The sequence below is a fragment of the Acinonyx jubatus genome, chromosome B2 (genome assembly GCF_027475565.1).
Source record: "Acinonyx jubatus isolate Ajub_Pintada_27869175 chromosome B2, VMU_Ajub_asm_v1.0, whole genome shotgun sequence".
Lineage (NCBI taxonomy): Eukaryota > Metazoa > Chordata > Mammalia > Carnivora > Felidae > Acinonyx > Acinonyx jubatus.
In genome coordinates, this window is record NC_069385.1 from 86592446 (window position 1) to 86611428 (window position 18983).

The 18983-nt window shown below is 42.2% G+C and overlaps 1 protein-coding gene across 1 annotated transcript in view; it reads left to right on the forward strand.

Annotated features, from left to right (window-relative positions):
• The first annotated feature begins 840 nt into the window (after positions 1 to 840).
• The window catches only part of B3GAT2 (beta-1,3-glucuronyltransferase 2), a 94897-nt gene continuing 76754 nt past the window's right edge, over positions 841 to 18983 (forward strand). Inside the window, exon 1 of the mRNA XM_027057473.2 lies at positions 841 to 1692. Coding sequence (XP_026913274.1) covers positions 1084 to 1692 — 609 coding nt within the window. The 5' untranslated portion in view covers positions 841 to 1083. The remainder of the gene's footprint in view (positions 1693 to 18983) is intronic.

Sequence of the window (18983 nt, forward strand, 5' to 3'; positions counted from 1 at the left end):
CGCAGCTGGGGACCAGAGAGAAGGGATCCTTTACCCTCCCCGCCTTTCCCCCCTCAACTCCCCACCCCAGGTCTCCCGAGTGTTCCGCACGTGAGTGGGGTTTTCTAGCTGATCTCTGAAAACCTTGCAGTATTTCAGAAAGCGAAGAGCGCGCGGAGACGGGAGGCGAGCAACGAGCATCTTCCCTTCCGGGAGGTCGTGCAGCCCGGCGGGACCCTCCTCCCGCTCCTCCGGCGGTGCAGCGGCCGCCTCCAGAGCTGGCTCTGGGGGCCGTCAGCGGCAGACTCCGCGGAGAGCCGGGGGCCCCCCTCGCGACCTCCCCCTCGCAGCCCCTCTCCGCCAGTAGCAGCGCTGCTGTCTTCCCACAGGAGGACTGGGAGGACGCTGGAGTCTGCAGCGCCCCCGCCCCCTCGCTTTTTCTTTCTCTCCTTGCTTTGGGATCTTGCTGCCGAGCCGGGAGAGGTTCTGAGAAGAGAAGAGAGAAGGACTGGAGTGCAGGCTTCCGCTGCGGCGCGCGAAACAGAGGGAGGGGAATAACATCTCCGGCGTCCGCTCGCGGTCCTCGCCGACCCGGCTGGGATGTGACGAAGCCCTCAGTGCTCGCCTCCCGCCCTCAGAGGTGCCCCCAGAGAGCGCACTGCGAGCCCACGGCTGGAGTCCCTTTGCCCGCAGCGCCGCGGGACGGGAGTGGCGAGGAGCCCCGGGGGCCGGTTCCCAGCTCGCACTCTTCGGAAAGAGCAGCTGGGGATCACCGCTTGCCTGGCGCTGGGCGCAACTCCGGGGCCAGCAGCGCGCTGCTGGACAGAGTCCCGCTTCCCGCCGGCTGACTCACCGGGATTGGGGGGACAGCGCCCGCCCACCTGCACTCCCTGTAGCCCAAGCTCCTCCGCACCCGCGCGGATACCCCACGCCGGGGGAGCTGAGCCCCGCGGCTCCCGGCCCCCCGCAGCGTCCTCGGACCCCATGGAGAACGCGCCCACCGCGGCTTCCTGAGTGCGGGCGCCGCCGCCGTCCAAACTGCGCGCTGGGGTCTTCCAACTCGTCCCTTTCCGGGGCGTCCGAGAGGCCGGGAAAGAGCGCACTATGAAGTCCGTTCTGTTCAGCCGCTTCTTCATCCTCCTGCCTTGGATCCTAATCGTCATCATCATGCTCGACGTGGACACGCGCAGGCCAGCGCCCCCGCTCACTCCGCGCCCCTACTTTTCTCCCTACGTGATGGGCCGCGGGGGCGCCCGACTGCCGCTCCGCAGGGTTGGTCCCGACAGCGGCCCCGGGCGCCGCTGGGTGAAGCGCAACGAGTCGCGGCCACAGCCACAGCCGCGGCCCGAGCCGCCTCTGCCCACCATCTATGCCATCACGCCCACCTACAGCCGCCCGGTGCAGAAAGCCGAGCTGACCCGCCTGGCCAACACTTTCCGCCAGGTGGCGCAGCTGCACTGGATCCTGGTGGAGGACGCGGCGGCGCGCAGCGAGCTGGTGAGCCGCTTCCTGGCGCGGGCCGGGCTGCCCAGCACGCACCTGCACGTGCCCACGCCGCGGCGCTACAAGAGGCCGGGACTGCCGCGCGCCACGGAGCAGCGCAACGCGGGTCTCGCCTGGTTGCGCCAGAGGCACCAGCACCAGCGCGCGCAGCCCGGCGTGCTCTTTTTCGCCGACGACGACAACACCTACAGTCTGGAGCTGTTCCAGGAGGTAGCGGCCGGCCCGCCTCAGCTTGGGGGCGGGGGTGGGGGGACAGGACCGGAGGGGGCCTCGGCCGGCCCGGCTGCAGCTGCACTTGTGAGTTCTCACTTCTCAGGGCCCCTTTCGGGACTACAGGTGGAGCGCGTTTCCGGGCCTCCTGCAACCTCCAATGGCCCTGGCTTCTTTACACAACCGGGGGTGGGGGGGGGGGGCGCTGGTAGAGTATGGAGGAGAGGACCACAGTGGCCCAAGGGAGGGAGTGTGGCCAGGCGCTTTGCAGTCCACCTGGTCCCGAGATTGAGCCCAGGGAGTAGCACAGGTGAGGCGCGGGGGTATTTCCAGGATCAAGACTCTGACTGGCTTGAGAATGGAGCCCACATTGGTGGGGGTGGGGGAGGCACCCAGCTCGGTGGGGAGGCAGGCTTGGTGTACTCCCGAGGCTTTCAGCGCACACAGGTGTGATTCTGAGTCTAGAACCATATGGGGAGGAAGGTGGAGATGGTGACTAAAAAATCAGCCCAGAGACAAATTTCTCTCTTCTGGTTCTTTGGCACAGAAATAGTTGTTAGTGAACACCGTGACTTCTTCGGGCTGTGTGTGTGGGTCCAACCTCTATCTCTTACTGCACCCCACAAAAGCCCTTTCCTATTCTGAAGATTTACTCTTTTTCAAGGAAACTCTCTGGTAAATGGATTGAAACTGTTTTGCCCTGTGGTTATGTCTTTTTGCAGCCCGAAGTATCAGGTGGACAGCTCAATTCTTTTTCTCGACCTTTCTCTAAGGCCTCTCTTCGGCGAGTTAGCCAGGCCACTCTTGTACCTGCCCATTTTATCCTGGTCCTCTCTGTGATGTCCTGGGTGTCACTGGTCCCCTGCTGCTGAGAATGCTCTCTTTTCCTTTGGAAGGCCTCAGGTGCGCAGAGCCAGCAGGGGATTAGGACAGGTGTTATTTCTTGAGGCTGGTATTTTGCAATCTATGTGTGTTGTGTTAAAGAGCCCAGATTGCATGGTTTTCACTTTTCTTCCTTGTACACAAATATACCTGGAAAAAACAAACAAACCTGTACTCTTTGACTCTTCATGGGACTGTTGCTTTCCTTTACCCAAAATTCCTTGACCTCCTGCTGGTTAGACTCTATCACACCCCACCCCTCTAAGTAAATGGGACCATTTGCGTGTCTCCTAAACATAAATGCCCCACATCTTCATCCTAACATCTGTTTGGCTTTCTTTTAACCTCAGGACAGAGTTGCTTTGTACTCTTTCAGTTTAATTTTTCTGCCTATATGGGTTTTTTTTAATCCATTTTTTAAGGGCAGTTGCCACCTTCATTTCTATTCATCCTCTCCTTCATGAATAGAGGGACCAGTGATTGCTTTCCATCTTTTCCCAATGTAGGGCTTTCTTTTCATGTTTCTTCAGAAGAAATAGGTTTGACATTGTAGGGTGTAGTCTTTATTATAACCAAGATTAAAGATATAACCTGATTTTTTAAGGTGGGCTTTGTTTTTTTTTTAATGTTTATTTTGAAAAAGAGAACTTGCACACAAGTGAGGAAGGGGCAGAGAAAGAGAGAGAGAGAGAAACAGAGAGAGAATCCCAAGCAGACTCTGCCATGCTGTAGGCCCAGAGCCCGCCTGGGGAGCTCAATCTCTCTACCTGATCTCCATCAGATCAGGACTTAAACTGAAAGCAAGAGTCTGACACTTAACCTACTGAGCCTGTCAGGTGCCCCAAGTTGGGCTTTTATTTTGATCCTGCTTACTCTTTTCCCAAAAGATAGGGTAGTTTGTATTCTGAAGCAAATACCTTTACATTAAATATACCATAATTTTTAGCTCCAATGTCTTTTTCTGTGTGTCTTTTTTTTTTTTTAACCTCCTACAACTTGGAAGTTGCCTTACCTGTCAATATGTGTAGTCTTGTGTAAGTAAAGTAATACACATCATTATTAATCAACCTTTTAGGGAGATGGACTGTGAAGGAGGAGTGATTTTCTGTTTATCTCCAGGTTCTAGCCCGTTGGTATAAGGTGTTAGATGAGCAGAAGAATTGGCACTACAGGCATTGAAACAATTCAGAACAAAGTATCAAAGTTTTTCTTTGATACTTCCCAAAGAGAAAGAAAGGCTTGGTGGGGGGTATTAAGCAACAAGAGAAGAATCTGTTGCTTCTTGCTACTGGAAAAAATCCAGTACATTTTTTCATTGGTCCATTGGAAAAAGAGAACATGAAAAGGAGAGGGTGAGGAGAAAAAAATAGTATTGGCCCAGAGGATACTATAAAGGGAAAAACATGAAAAACTTTACAAGACGCTAAAATTTTGCACAGTTGGAAGTAACGAAAAAAAAAATCAAACTTATTTTAACTTAAGAGTATGTGCAACTCTTTTATGGACAGGTGCCAAGTATACAAAATATACGACAGAAGGAATGTTTAAAAAACGTCATACACATGATACACTTGAATTTAGATGCAGTAGCTCCCAGGGACCACTCCCAGGCAATAATTTCAAGACTAGTCCCTTTCTCCACCATCTCTCATCCTCCCCCACACACAGTGTTTTTGGACAAAGTAGACCTCTGTTCACCATGCATATATGTTGATACATTCAGTTTTCCTTTTTTGCAACACATTCTTTTGCTTGCAAGGTAAGCAATAGTGAACTCTCTAAAAATTCAGATTAGTGGGATTTATGCTTCCTTTGTTTCATACATTAATGGAATGGTCTACCTTCTACCAGTTCTAGGATCAATGATTCCATGTGGATTATAGCCTAGACATTGCTCTTGTGGAGAAAAGGTAGGACTAGATTAAACATCTAAAAACTGCAGCTCCTTGGGGGAAGGGAGGATACTGTAGAGGTGAGGCATACATATCTCAGTCCTTTATATTGCGCATACACACAAATTCGTTTTTAAGTAATTCACGGTACTTAAGGAGAGAATGTCCCAAGTCAGGCTTCATCTTTTATTCATAGTGCTTCTAATTTCCATGGTTGATGTTAATGTAGATAAGATAAAAGGGGGAGAATGAACCAGGTACAAATTAGCTCACTAAGCATTGGCTGCAAATGAAGGAAACTAAAAGATGAAAGGTCTCCAAATTAAATTACAGGCGCAAGAGGCAATCTGTGTTCAATTATTTCTCCCTGGTAGCTGGAGTACTGCTTTCTTCTTCCATACAGCTAACTAATTTTCAGCCTCCCCTCTCAACTGAGCTGTGCTGCCAGGAAAGAAATATTTGCATTACACAATGCTACATTAACATCCAAATCCATTTGCAAATGAAACTCAGTGTGAGCAGTAGCCCCAGAAACTGGACTGTCCATTGGAGGAGATGGAAAGGGTTTTTTTTTTTCCAGGTTTCCAGTATCTCAGCAGCTACTCCCCCGCACATCCTGTGGCATTGATGGGGTTTTACACTACAGATTACAGGTAATCCTGCCTGCCTGAACACCTTTCTCCATCTAACCCTCCGGAAAAGCTTATTTGTGAAGGATTTAAGCTACTTTAAGAAAAGTCTGCAGATAAATGTAATTCTGTATCCAGTCATTTTTTTTTATGTTTATTTATTTTTGAAAGAGAGAGAGTGTGTGTGTGAGCAGGGATTGGAGCAGAGAGAGAGAGACACAGACACAGAATCTGAAGCAGGTTCCAGGCTCTGGGCTGTCAGCACAGAGCCCGATGCGGGGCTCGAACCCACAAACCGTGAGATCATGATCTGAGCTGAAGTCAGATGCTTAACAGACTGAGCTACCCAGGCGCCCCTCTAGTCATATTTTCAATAACACTATTGATCAGATTTCTGTTCTTTACTTGAAAACCTACCAGTCTTTCCTGAGTCTCAAGCTGATGCTCTCGGGTGAAGTTGCTTTCACCTTTGGAAATCAATTGAATCGAAAGGTTAAAAAACGGCACTTTCCAAGCATGAGAAAAAACTTTAAAACTTTTAACTTTAAATTTAATGAGGGAAGACTAGAAGACAGGCCGACTGTGAGACATTTAAGGGGCACGTGAAAGGACTCCTTTAATGAGAAGGCATCTTGAAGATGCATTTCTGGCAAGCAGTGAATTAAAGAGGCCCTTTGTTTCGATTTTTCTGTTGGGTGCTATTAAGCTATTTGTGTGTTGATCAGGTAGAGGAGTTGAGGTTTAATTTTCTGTCTTGTTCCTTTTCTGAAGCCTCAATATGCTCCCCTCTTTATATGTCGCTTATTGGAGCCACAGTGCAAAAGATACTCGAATTTACAACGTTTGGCACTTCCCTCCCAAATAGTAAATTCTGCCTGTGTTTCCTGAAAGGAGACGAAAGATCTACTTTCTACTTTTACCTTTGATACAGTTACTTAGTGTAGAGTAATTATCTTTTCCAAGTGAAAAAACCTAGAAGAATCTCTTAGATGTAGCAATAAAATGACTGTTTTTCCTGAAAGGCACCCTTTCAGTTTCATTTCTCCCCATCTAAAAGCATATTAGTAATCATGTTGTAAGTCTGATAAAACGTGAGAATTTTCTAAAACTGTGTGTATGAAACTACAGCCAATTTTCTTAGGCTGTCAATGTTAAATCTAAAGATTTTTCTGTATTCTCCCTGGGTTTACAGTACTTGAATTATGGTTATATTTTGAGTTTTCTATGAAGACCAGTTCTCATTTGGATTTTGATATTTTAATGGGCCAGAAATAGCAATTTGGGTTTAAAAGACATTCTCTCTTCTGCCTCTTCCTATTGTCTTTTTCCATCCTTCTTTGTCCTCCAACCTACTTTTCACCGATTATCTTTCTTATGAATAGACATGAAGACATGTCTGGGTTACTGTTTGGTGCAATGAGTATGTGCCTTTTAAACATTTAGACTGTTGTCTCCTACTTCTTGGATACCATAGTGGGTGACTCCATTTTCTTCTGTCTACTCCACTTGCCCCTAAATTACAAGCTGGTAAATTTTCTCTTGTGTGAACAGTAATGGAATAGTAATTGCTTTTAAGGCATGCTAGAAAAGCAAAATAGAAGAACTAAAGTCAGTGGTCTTGTTCATTAACTATTCCAGGTGGTATTCAAGTAGTGCTTTTTTTTTTTTTTTGGTACAGAATTCAATAATGTTCAGATACGTCTGTTCAAACGTTTTGAACTCTGATGAAATATTTGCTCAGTCTGTACAGTTAACACATTGTATACTTGATTTGCAATGCTGTTAAAGTATAAGTTTTGCACGGATCTCAAGTCCTCCCCGCAAAGCACAAATAAAATTGTTATACCAGTCCACAGATAGGTAGGTAGGTAGGTTTAGAACAGATTTTCAATTCACAGAAATAGGCTAAGATAATCCATTGTTCATGCCTTATAGTTCTTGTGCACACTTTAAATGTTAACATACTCTTTACCATGGATACAAGCAAAATATAGTTGACATCAATTGAGCACTTAACTATGGGCCAGGAACCACCCTTAGAGTTGTATGTGTTTTAACTCAAATTTGTTCCTCACAACAGCCCCTGAGGTGGTAGTATTCTGTTCCTATTTTCTTTTTTCATCCTTCTGCTGATATTTAGATCTGAGTATAGTACTTTGGAGACCACAGAGATTTTTAAAAGTGCAGCATGAATCTAATGTAGTCATTTGCTCTGGTATAATTGGTATTCCTATTTCATAGTTGAGTAGAAGTATCTGGAAGTAACTTGAAAAGGTCATGCAGCTCTTCAGAGACAGGATTTTGAACCCAAGTACCCTGGTTCTAGAGCCTGCACTTTTGACTGTTCTAAAGCTCATCTCATATAACATGTACAGTCAGATGGAAATCTGTCATTGTGGTAAGTAAAGCATTTGATGAACAGGAGTTTTCTAATATTGTTATTGTCTCCTGCCACACTTAAACTCAGGTCTGTCTTCTTGTCCATATCACCTTATAATTTTCCCTTTTGATCTTTTTTCTCTAATATCATTTGATCTTAAGAAAATTTTATTTCACACTGTCTCATTTATAGACCATTTGATTTTTGTTTTTCATTAAAATTTTTTAATGTTTATTTATTTTGAGAGAGAGAGAGACAGAGCATGAGCAGGGGAGGAGGAGAGAGAGAGGGAGACCCAGAATCTGAAGCAGGTTCTAGGCTTTGAGCGGTCAGCACAGAGCTAGACTCAGGACTTGAACTCAGGAACTTAGAGATCATGACCTGAGCTGAAGTCAGACACTTAACTGACTGAGCCACTCAGGTGCCCTACAGACCATTTGATTTTTAAATTGTTTTTTTTCAAATCAGGTGGAAACTGCTTAGTATATGAACTATAGTCTTGTATGTATGTGTGTATATATATATGTATTATATAATATGTGTGCTTTTTAACAAATGTATTCTTATGAACAAGAAAGAATTGATTGTTTCTGCAAGAAGATAAAACATTAAAATTAATATTTTCCTCTCACTTGATACGTATAGATCAGCTACTATAGCTACTGAGTGTATATCTTTTCCGGACAGGCAGAATTGAACGGAAGAATAATTTGGGGATGGAATGGGGATTAGGGACAGTACTGACTTGTTTCACATGGGAGAAGCTGAGGACCTGAGTCCATTTGAGCTGAAGCTCATTTGGGAGACAACTATTTGCTGGCTGCTCTCCCACGGAGGCTGAGGTGGCTCCTCCCTGGAGCACAAAAACGTACTTGTAGAACCTTCAGCCAATGTGCTGGTGACACTGGTTATTGATGGCCCACACTGTCAGGTTCACCAAACTGCTCCTTGTTGATAGAAGGCTTAATTTTCTTTTTAAAAAAAATGTTTATTTATTTATTTTGAGAGAGAAAGAGAACATAAGTGGGGGAGGGGCAGAGAGAGAATCCCAAGCAGTCTTTGCACTGTTAGCACAGAGCCCGACACAGGGCTGGATCCCACGAACTGTGAGATCATGATCTGAGCTGGAATCAAGAGTTGGATACTTACCTGACTGAGCCACCCAGGCACCCCTAGAAGGCTTAATTTTCTTGTCTGATTTTTTTTTCTGGGATTAGGAATTTCCCTGGATTAAAAACAAAATGAATAAATCATTGGTTGACTCTTTTTGCATGTTAGGAAAACCTTGGAGATGTCTGTGTTGAGGGGCGTGATCATATTCTCTCCCACAAGTCAGATTATGTGGTCTTTTCCTCAAAAGAATTTGAAACTCAGTAGTCCCCCCACCCGCCACCCAGCCACCCAATCAATCTCCTCTAGCAATGGAAGGAGAACTTTAAATAGTAATGTATGTTACTATCACTACTACAGGTAGAAACTAAGACTTGTTCCTTCGGTCTGAAAGGCAGGTATTTGTAAGTTGTATCTTCATCTCTCTCATGAAAGCTGAGTGTGCTATATGCCGAACGTTCTTCATTAACAGAGATCTCTGTATCTAAGATAATTGCGTATTAGCAGTAATGGTATAGCACTCTGCAAGTTTCCTTCTACCTACTTGAGCTTAAACATTACCGCATTCAGAAGAGACTTGAATATACTTAGAACTCCCTCTCCTCCACTTAACAAACATTAACTGAACGTCTACTGTGTCCACTTAACAAATGTGAATTGAACACCTATGTGCTAGGCACTGTGCTTTGTTAAGGCAGGGAGTAATACAGCTGTGAACAGAGAGCGTGCATCCCAGCCCTCACAGATCAAGTTTCTGGACTGAATGCACCCACTAAGATCTGTGCATGTTCAGAGAAATGCAGGTACCTGGGAGTGTAAAACAGAGACGGCTAATGGAAAGTAGGTGGTGTGAGTGACTGTGGAGGAAGTGACATCTGAGCTGAGACCTGTAGGATGATGGATAGGGCCTAGTGGGTGACAGGGCATGGGGAAGAGGTCTCCAGGTGGAGGGAGCCATGGTTAAGAACCTGAGCAAAGAGGGTGTGTGAATATGCAGAGAACAGAAAGATGTCCTTGACTGCAAGGGACGAGCTGGAGCAGTTGGCAGCCACGTCCCCATCTCCCGCATGTCGAGTGAGAGACTTAGTTCTAGGAGAAGAGTTACCATCCTCCCCAAGCCTGTCTTACAAAGAAAAGAAGTCTTCAGTTTTTGGTTTGTTCTTCTTTTAATGTAAATCCGTGGCTTTGAAAAGTGTGTGCAAAGCAGTGTATGGAGCATGTTTTAGTTCTTTCCTGTCCAGTTTTCAGATCACCCATCAGGCAAATCTTTGACCTTTAACTTTTTAAACAGATCTTTGATAAGGGCAAGGGAGTAAACTAGTAGAAAAACTATAAGTATTTGTACATCTAGTTGTACCAAGGCAGTGGTACTGTAGACTGTTGTGGATTCTTTATATAGTAGCTAACCTCACATTATATAATGTAGTGTATGTTTTTCGGTTGACCGTTTCTTCCACTAGAATCTAAACTCCATAAAGGTAGCAATTTTCCTTTGTTTACTGTTGTATCTTTAGTGTTCAGAGCAGAGCCTACATGTAGTAAATGCTCATTAAACATTTGTTGAATAAATGAATGAATTATAGGAAGCTTAGACGCTGAGGAACCCTCACAGAAGAGATCTGTTCCTAGAAAGGATCTCTGAACAGATTGTCAGATAACACTCTTGAAGTCTGTATTGTGTGTCCAGGATTATATTGAGCCTTTTAAGTAGTAACTTAAAGATAAATGTGGCCCCTATGCTGATTCTAAGAGCTTTCCTGCTAAAAAGGAGAGAGAGATCAGGTCCATGAATATTTGTGTATGTAGCAAAGCATTCCTGGCATTGCCCCTTCAAAGGGCAGGAGGTGTGTCAAGGTACGTGTGAACCAGTTAAGTGTTAGGCCTCTTCACACTTAAGAAAGGCTGGAGGCTGGTGGGGAGCTCAGGTATAAACTTGGGAGTTAAACAGCCCCGTGTTCAAATCCAGCTTTGCCACTCAGCGCTTGCATGGTTTTGGCAAGAGCTGTCTGCCTCCTGTGAGTGCTGTAAGTACTGACCTATCGGCAAGTTGTAAACGTTAGTTCTTTTTCCCTTGTTCTCTCCTCTGTGGGTGACTGCCCCAGTTGAGGGGTATATCACATAGCTGCTACACTGTTTTGTTGGTTAGATGCCTCTTAATACTGTTGCTGAGATCTGGACCATGTTTCTGGAGGCCTGGAGGGGAGGAGGACGTACAGGTGTTTGACTTTCCCAAATTAGTCTGTGCCCAAGTGGAACTGCGTAAATTGGGTGTCTTAATTACACTACTGGGTGTTACAACAGTGATTAGAGGGACAAGAGTTAAATAGGGCTTGTTTACAAAGAGTCCTAGGAGGATGTGAGAGAGTAAAAAGCATCTAAAGGGTATTTTAGTTTGAGGGGAGGTGGAAGGCTGTTCTCCTGTGGGTTAGGAGGTCTGAGGCTGATTAATGTGTGTATGAAAGCTAGGAAGTTGGCCTACATGTAGCTCAGGGCAGGTCCTGGGTGTGATTTTTGTGTACTTTCAGTCCTGGTACCTGGCTTGGGCCCAGAGCATATTGCAGGACAGATTATTTCTGGCATGAATGATGGAATCGAAGAGATGGTCTGTTACAAAGGGAAGGGCAATTTAAAGGGAGGAATGCAATGAATCTATTTTTAAAGCACACGATTAGAAGCAATAGCTTGATTTTTAAGGTCATTTGCTGGGGGTGGGAAGGTTAGGTGAATTCCTCTTTCCAACACCTATTGCAGAAGGCAGAGGGGATCCCTTTGACAGCATCACCTTGTGTGCCCAGCCCTCACCAGCCTTAACTGGGGACACTGAGCTGGCCTTCAACTGGTAATTCAACTGAGCTTGTTTCTCTTTTTCAAACATTTCTTACATTTTCATAAATAAAAACATTTTGAAGCTTATTTTCTGCCAGGCTGGGGAATGTGGCAGTTGGAGCGGTGTGTGAATGTGTATGTATATGTGTTAAACCACAGGATCCCCTGATTGCCTCCTTGCCTGTGAGTGCAGTGAGGACGTCCGTGTTCTTTCTTCACAGACCGTGCACCCTCCAGGTCAGTCTGTTACAAGAATCCTGGTCACACCCAGGGGTCTGGTGCAGTGCTCCTCACCATTTTCTGTACATACAATTCCTAAAAGGGTTTAGTAAAATTACACACTCTCAAGGATATTTTCAAATTGATGTCTAATTTTTTAAAATCACTTCAGGGGCGCCTGGGTGGCGCAGTCGGTTAAGCGTCCGACTTCAGCCAGGTCACGATCTCGCGGTCCGTGGGTTCGAGCCCCGCGTCAGGCTCTGGGCTGATGGCTCAGAGCCTGGAGCCTGTTTCCGATTCTGTGTCTCCCTCTCTCTCTGCCCCTCCCCCGTTCATGCTCTGTCTCTCTCTGTCCCAAAAATAAATAAAAAACATTGAAAAAAAATTTTTTTTAAATAAATAAATAAATAAATAAAATAAAATCACTTCAAGTGGTTGCAGAGCATGTGAGTTTTAGTGAATTATAAATACATTTGTTCATGAAAACTAATACATACAATGGATATTATAAATACTCTAACAGTTTTATATTCAACATTGTTTGATAAATATACTTTTTGGGGCACCTGGGTGGCTCAGTCAGTTAAGCATCTGACTTCGGCTCAGATCATGATCTCACAGCTTGTGGGTTCAAGCCCCATGTCAGGCTCTGTGCTGACAGTTCAGAACCTGCAGCCTGCTTCGGATTCTGTGTCTGCCTCTCTATCTTTCCCCCACTCATGCTCTTTCTCTCTCTCAAAAAAGAAGCATTAGAAAATTACTTAATCAAAAACATATTTTTCAATAACATCTGGAAATTTTATTTTTTTCCTTTTTCTGTTTCCGTTCTCTGTTAGAATTTATCTTAGCATAACATTTTGAGGTTCAAAGTCCTTTGTAGAGCCTCTAGTCACACATATCTGCAGTAACAAAAATGATTATAGATGAAATTTAAATTTTTTTTAATGTTTGGTTTTTTTTGAGAGAGAGAGAACACACACATGTAAGTGGGTGAGGGGCAGAGAGAGAGGGACAGTGGATCCAAAGCAGGCTCTGTGCTGACAGCAGTGAGCCGGGTGCAGGGCCCAGACTCACAAACTGCCTGAGAGATGATGACGCGAGCTGAACTCCTTTGCTCAACCGACTGAGCCACCCAGGCACTCCTGGGATTTAAATTTAAAAAAAAATTCCTATGGTTATAACCCTCAGTCTTAAAAATTCCTTAAGACTGAGTCAACACTACAATTAGTAACAGTAAACAAGTAATCAAAACAATATAAATGTCATGCATATGAGTACATATCATTTTTATAAAATTGTTGTAATAACAAAACCATAAATGTTGCCAATTTGGATAATTAACTCATAAACATAAAAGCTATGTTTATTGGAAATTGGTTTCTTAATGATATGGATGGAGCATTATGTTGTTGATAACTGTTCAGTGATGAATATTACTGATTGCTAGAAAGAGATGGAGTTTAGCATAATTACGTTCTCATTAGGTCAACCTTGTTTACGTAAAGAAGTAAATAAGATGGAAAGCATTTTTTCCTGTAGTGGTGTTCTTCAGTTTTTGAACTCTCAAGCTCGAAACCAAAAACCATATGGTGATCTCTCAGCAAAATATATATATATATATGATGATCTATTGATGACTTTAGGTCTCTTTCAATTTTGTTGAAAGCAAATAATTAGAAACCTCTTGTCTTCCAAAGGGATTTATTACCCATTCTTTAGAGACTTTAACTTTCTCAATAAAGACAATATTTCTAATTACCTTTGTTCAGTGCCCTAGAGGTTTGACCATGTTGGGACAGTACATTTAATATGATTCAGGATGGGTAGATGTTGGCCCTTTTCTGTGAAGTGGGAGAAAAGCAGAAGGAAGGAACCTGCCCCTCTACCCAAGAATTCAGGTGTAGGGAAGCAGGTGGGAATGCTGAGGGCCTGGGAATTTATTCCCTTAAAGCTATCTGCTCAGATATTCCATGGAGAGTCTTTATATATATTCAGGGACCATGCACCCCCCAGTCTGAAAAGTGAAGTTTTGGTAAAAAAGAACCCTAAGTTAGGAAGTGGAGAATGTGGAGTCCAGGGCTGGGTGAGCCCAAAGCCCTCATCCCTCACGACCTCAGGGGAACTTGACTAATGTTTTCTGATTGTTTGCTGTGCCATAGGCCCTACCCTAGACATTTGGATGTGTGCACTGCTGTTTAATTTTCAATGGTATCTATGAGGTGGCAACTATGATGACTATTTTACAAATGAGGAAAACCCTAGTATTCAGCTTCCTTACAGAGTCTGATACAAATGTATATAGTTGTTGTGAGATTTAAATGAATTGATCTACCTGTAAAGTGGGCAAATAGGGCAACTTCCCTATTCATTTGGACATCTGCTTCTATCAGAAGTTGATGGCCCCAGGAGCTGTGGAAAGGCTCCAGAAGGTAAAATGTCACAAACCCCAAGCCACCATGGCTGTACCAATCGTGACAGCCTTGGTGGCCTCAAGATGCTGCTGTCCAATGGGAATGAGAATTCAAGTATGGTCTATGCGTGTATGTGTTGTGTATCATCTAAATAAACTTGGCATTGCAAGATTGAAATGCCAGTGTCATTTTTGAAGGTCAAGTGACAGTTTGGGGATATTTTTGTAACTTCGAAAAGTTCCTCAGCTACATCTGTTCACACTGGTGCAAGTGCTAGAGACCTCTCTGGAGAGTCTTTTTCTGGGGTGGCGGTGGGGGTGCTGCAGCCTTGCTTTGCAGAAAGTTCTGTTACACACAGTCATCGGAGCTGGTGTTTGGGGCTCATGTCCTATTAATTGTTTTCATTTTTCTTGAATGGTTATATTTAACTGTTGGCCTATTACCTTTCTTTCCTGCTAGGCACACTAAAAAGACAGGCTCTGTGATTTTTAACTTTATGGTATTGTTTTCCTCTTTATTTAAGGATTTTTAAAAAGTTTTTATTTAAATTCCAGTTAGTTAACATAGTGTAATATTAGTTTCAGATGTGCAATATAGTGATTCAGCACTTTCATACATCACCTGGTGCTCATCACAGCAAGTGCGTTCCTTAATCCCCTTCACCTGTTGAACCCAGCGACCTCCCTCTCCCCCCCCAACCCAGTTCCCATCTCTATAGTTAAGAGTCTGTTTCTTGGTTTGACTCTCATTTTTTCCCTTTTATTCATTTATTTGCTTCATAAATTCCACATATACGTGAAATCATATATTTGTCTTTCTCTGACGTATTTCACTTAGCATAATACTAGATAGCTCCATCCATGTCATTGCAAATGGCAAGATTTCATTGTTTTATGGCTAATATTCCATCGTTTATATATACCACATCTTATTTATCCATTCATCAGTCAATGGACATTTGGGCTCTTTCCATAATTTGGTTATTGTCGATAATGCTGCTGTAAACATTGGGGTGCATGTATCCCTTTGAATTAGTATTTTTGTATTTTTTGGGTAAATACTCAGTGCCATTGCTGAGTATATAGGTAGATCTATTTTTAACTTTTTGAGGAACCTCCATACTGTTTTCCAGAGTGCTAGACCAGTTTGCATTCCCACTGACGGTGCAAGAGTGTTCCCCTTTCTCCACATCCTCGCCAACACCTCTTATTTCTTGTGTTCATTTTAGCCATTCTGACAGGTGTGAAGTGATATATCATTGTGGTTTTGATTTGTATTTCCTGATGATAAGTGATGTAGAGCATCTTTTCATGTGTCTGTTGGCCATCAGTATGTCATCTTTGGAAAAATAACTATTCTGCCCATTTTTAATTGGATTATTTGTTTTTTGGGTGTTGAGTTTTATAAGTTCTTTACATGTTTTGGATACTAACCCTTTGTCAGATCTATTATTTGCAAATATTGTCTCCCATTCCAAAGGTTGCCTTTTACTTTGTTGATTGTTTCCTTCATTATGCAAAAGGTTTTTATTTTGATGTAGTCCCAATAGCTTATTTTTGCTTTTGTTTCCCTTGCCTCAGGAGACATACCTAGAAGTTGCTATGGCCATTGTCAAAGAGGTTACTGCCTGTGTTCTTTTCTTGGATTTTCATGGTTTCCTCTATCACACTTTGGTCTTTAATCCGCTTTGAATTTATTTCTGTGTTGGTGTAATAAAGTGATCCAGTTTCATTCTGGTGCATGTTGCTGTCCAGTTTTCCCAGTGTTGTTGAAGAGACTCTTCCCCATTGGATATTCTTTCCTGCTTTGTCAAAGGTTAATTGACCATATAGTTGTGGGTTCATTTCTGGGTTTTCTATCTTGTTCCATTGATCTATGTGTCTGTTTTTGTGCCAGTACCATACTGTCTTGACACTATAGCTTTGTGATATAACTTGAAGTCCAGAATTGTTATTCTTCCAGCTTTGCTGCTTTTTTTGAAGATTGCTTTGCTCTTTGGAGTCTTTTGTGGTTCCATACAGATTTTAGGATTGTTTGTTCTGGCTCTGTGAAAAATGCTGATGGTGTTTTGATATGGATTGCATTAAATGTGTAGATTGCTTTGGGTGGTACAGACATTTTAACAATATTCCAATCCATGAGCATGAAAGGTCTTTCCATTTCTTTTTGTCATCTTCAATTACTTTTATCATTGTTTTATAGTTTTCGGAATATAGATCTTTCACCTCTTTAGTTAGGTTTATTCCTAGGTATCTTATTATTTTGGTGCAATTGTAAATGGGATTGATTTCTTAATTTCTCTTTCTGCTGCTTCAATATTGGTGTATAGAAATGCAAGATTTCTGTACGTGAATTTTGTATCCTGCTACTTTACTGAATTTGTTTATCAGTTCTAGCAGTTTTGGGGTGGAGTCTTTTGGGTTTTCTGTATAGAGTATCATGTCATCTGTATCATGTCATCTGCAAATAGTGAAAGTTTGACATCTTCCTTGCTGATTTGGATACTTTTTATTATTGTCTGATTGCATGGCTAGAACTTTATTAATATGTTAATAACAGTGGTGAGATTGGACATCACTGTCTTCTTCCTGACTGTAGAGGAAAAGCTTTTTTTCCCCACTGGGGATAATATTAGCTGTAGGTTTTTCATATGTGGCCTTTATTATGTTGAAGTATGTTCTCTCTAACCTACTTTATTGAGGATTTTTATTATGAATGGATGTTTTACTTTGTCAAATGCTTCTCCTTCATCTGTTGAAATGATTATATGGTTCTTATTCTTTATTAATGTGATATATAACATTGATTGATTTGCAAATATTGAACCACCCTTGCAACACAGGAATAAATCCCAGTTGATTGTGGTGAATATTTTTTTTTTATTGTTGGATTTGGTTTGCTAGTATTTTAATGAGCATTTTTGCTTCCATGTTCATCAGGGATATTGGCCTGTAGCTTTCTTTTTTAAGTGGAGTTTTCATCTGGTTTTGGTATCAGGGTAATGCTGGCCTCATATAATGGATTTGGAAGTTTTCCTTTTTTTATTTTTTGGAATAATTTGAGAAGAATAGGTATTAACTCTTCTTTAAATGCTTGGTAGAATTTGCCTGTGAATCCATCTGGCTCTGGACTTGTTTTTTGGGAGTTTTTTGGTTACTGATACAATTTCTTTGCTGGTTGTCAGTCTGTTCAAGTTTTCTATTTCTTCCTTTTTCACTTTTGGTGGTTTATATGTTTCTTAGAATTTATCCATTTCTTCCAGATTGCCAATTTGTTGACATAGAGCTTTTGATGATATTCTCTTATGTGTTTGTATTTCTGTGGTGGTGTTTGTGATCTCTCCTTTCTTATTTGTGATTTTATTTATTTGTGTTCTTTCTCTTTTCAATAAGTCTGGCTAGGGGTTTATCACTTTATTAATTTTTTGAAAGAACCAGCTACTGGTTTCATTCATCTGTTCTATTGGGTTTTTTTGTTTCTATATCATTTATTTCTGCTCTAATCTTTATAATTTCCTTCCTTCTGCTGGCTTTGGGCTTTGTTTGTAGTTATTTTTCTAGTTCCTTTAAATGGAAGGTTAAGTTGTTTGAGATTTTTGCTTCCTGAGGTAGGACCAGATTGCTATCCACTTCCCTTTGAAGACAACTTTTTTCTGTATCCCAAAGGTTTTGGATCACTGTGTTTGCATTTTCATTTGTTTCCATGTATTTTTTTATTTCTTCTTTGATTTTCTGGTTGACTCATTCATTGTTTAGTAGCCTGTTGTTTAGCCTCCATGTATTTGTGGTCTTTCCAATTTTTTTTCTTGTGGTTAACTTGTATTTTCATAGCATTGTAAGAAATGGTGCATGATATGATTTCACTCTTTGTATTTGTTGAGGCCCATTCTGTGATCTAATATATGATCTATTCTGGAGAATGTTTCATGTACACTTCAAAAGGATATGTTTTCTGCTGTTTTAGGTTGGATGTTCTGAATAGATCTGTTAAGTCCTTCTGTTCCAGTGTGTCATTCAAAGCCATTGTTTCCTTTTTCCTTGTTGATTTTCTGTTTAGATGCCCATTGATTTAAGTGGGGTGTTAAAGTCCACTACTATTATTGTGTTATTATCAATTAGTTGCTTTATGTTTGTTATTGATTTGTATATTTGGGTGCCTTCATGTTGGGTGCATAAATATTTACAGTTGGATCTTGTTGGGTTGTCTATGATTATGTAGTGCTTTTGTGTCTTTATTTTAAAGTCTAGTTTGTCCAATATGAGAATTGTTACTCCAGCTTTCTTTTGACATCCATTTGCATGATAAATATTTCTCCATCCCCTAGATTTCAATCTGCAAGTGTCTTTAGGTTTAAAATGAGTCTCTTAAAGGCAGCATGTAGATGGATCTTGTTTGTTTTTTTTAATCCATTCTGACACCCTGTGTCTTTTGATTGGAGTATTTAGTCCATTTATAATTAGAGTATTGATGGATATGTATTTATTGCCATTTTATTGTTTTGTTGTTTCTGGAGATTTTGTCTGATCCTTTCTTGTCTTTGTCACTTTTGGTCTCCTTTGTACTCAAAAAAGTTATCTTTAATGTTTTTTGGGGGGGGGGGCTGGTTTAGTGGTCATGAACTTCTTTATTATTTTTCTGGGGAACTCTTTATCTCTCCCTTTATTCTGAATGAGCCTTGCTGGATAGAATATTCTTGCCTGCAGATTTTTCCCAGTCAGCACGTTGAATGTATCATGCCACTCCCTTCTGGCTTGCCAAGTTTCTCTTGAGAAATCTCCTGCCAGTTTTTCTCTTGAGAAAAACTTAGGGGTTTTCCCTTGTAAGTTAAGGATTTCTTTTCTCTTGCTGCTTTATAAGATTTTTTTATCACTATGTTTTGCAAATTTAATTGCAATATGTCTTGGTGTTGGCCTGCTTTTCTTGATTTTTGGTGGGACTTCTC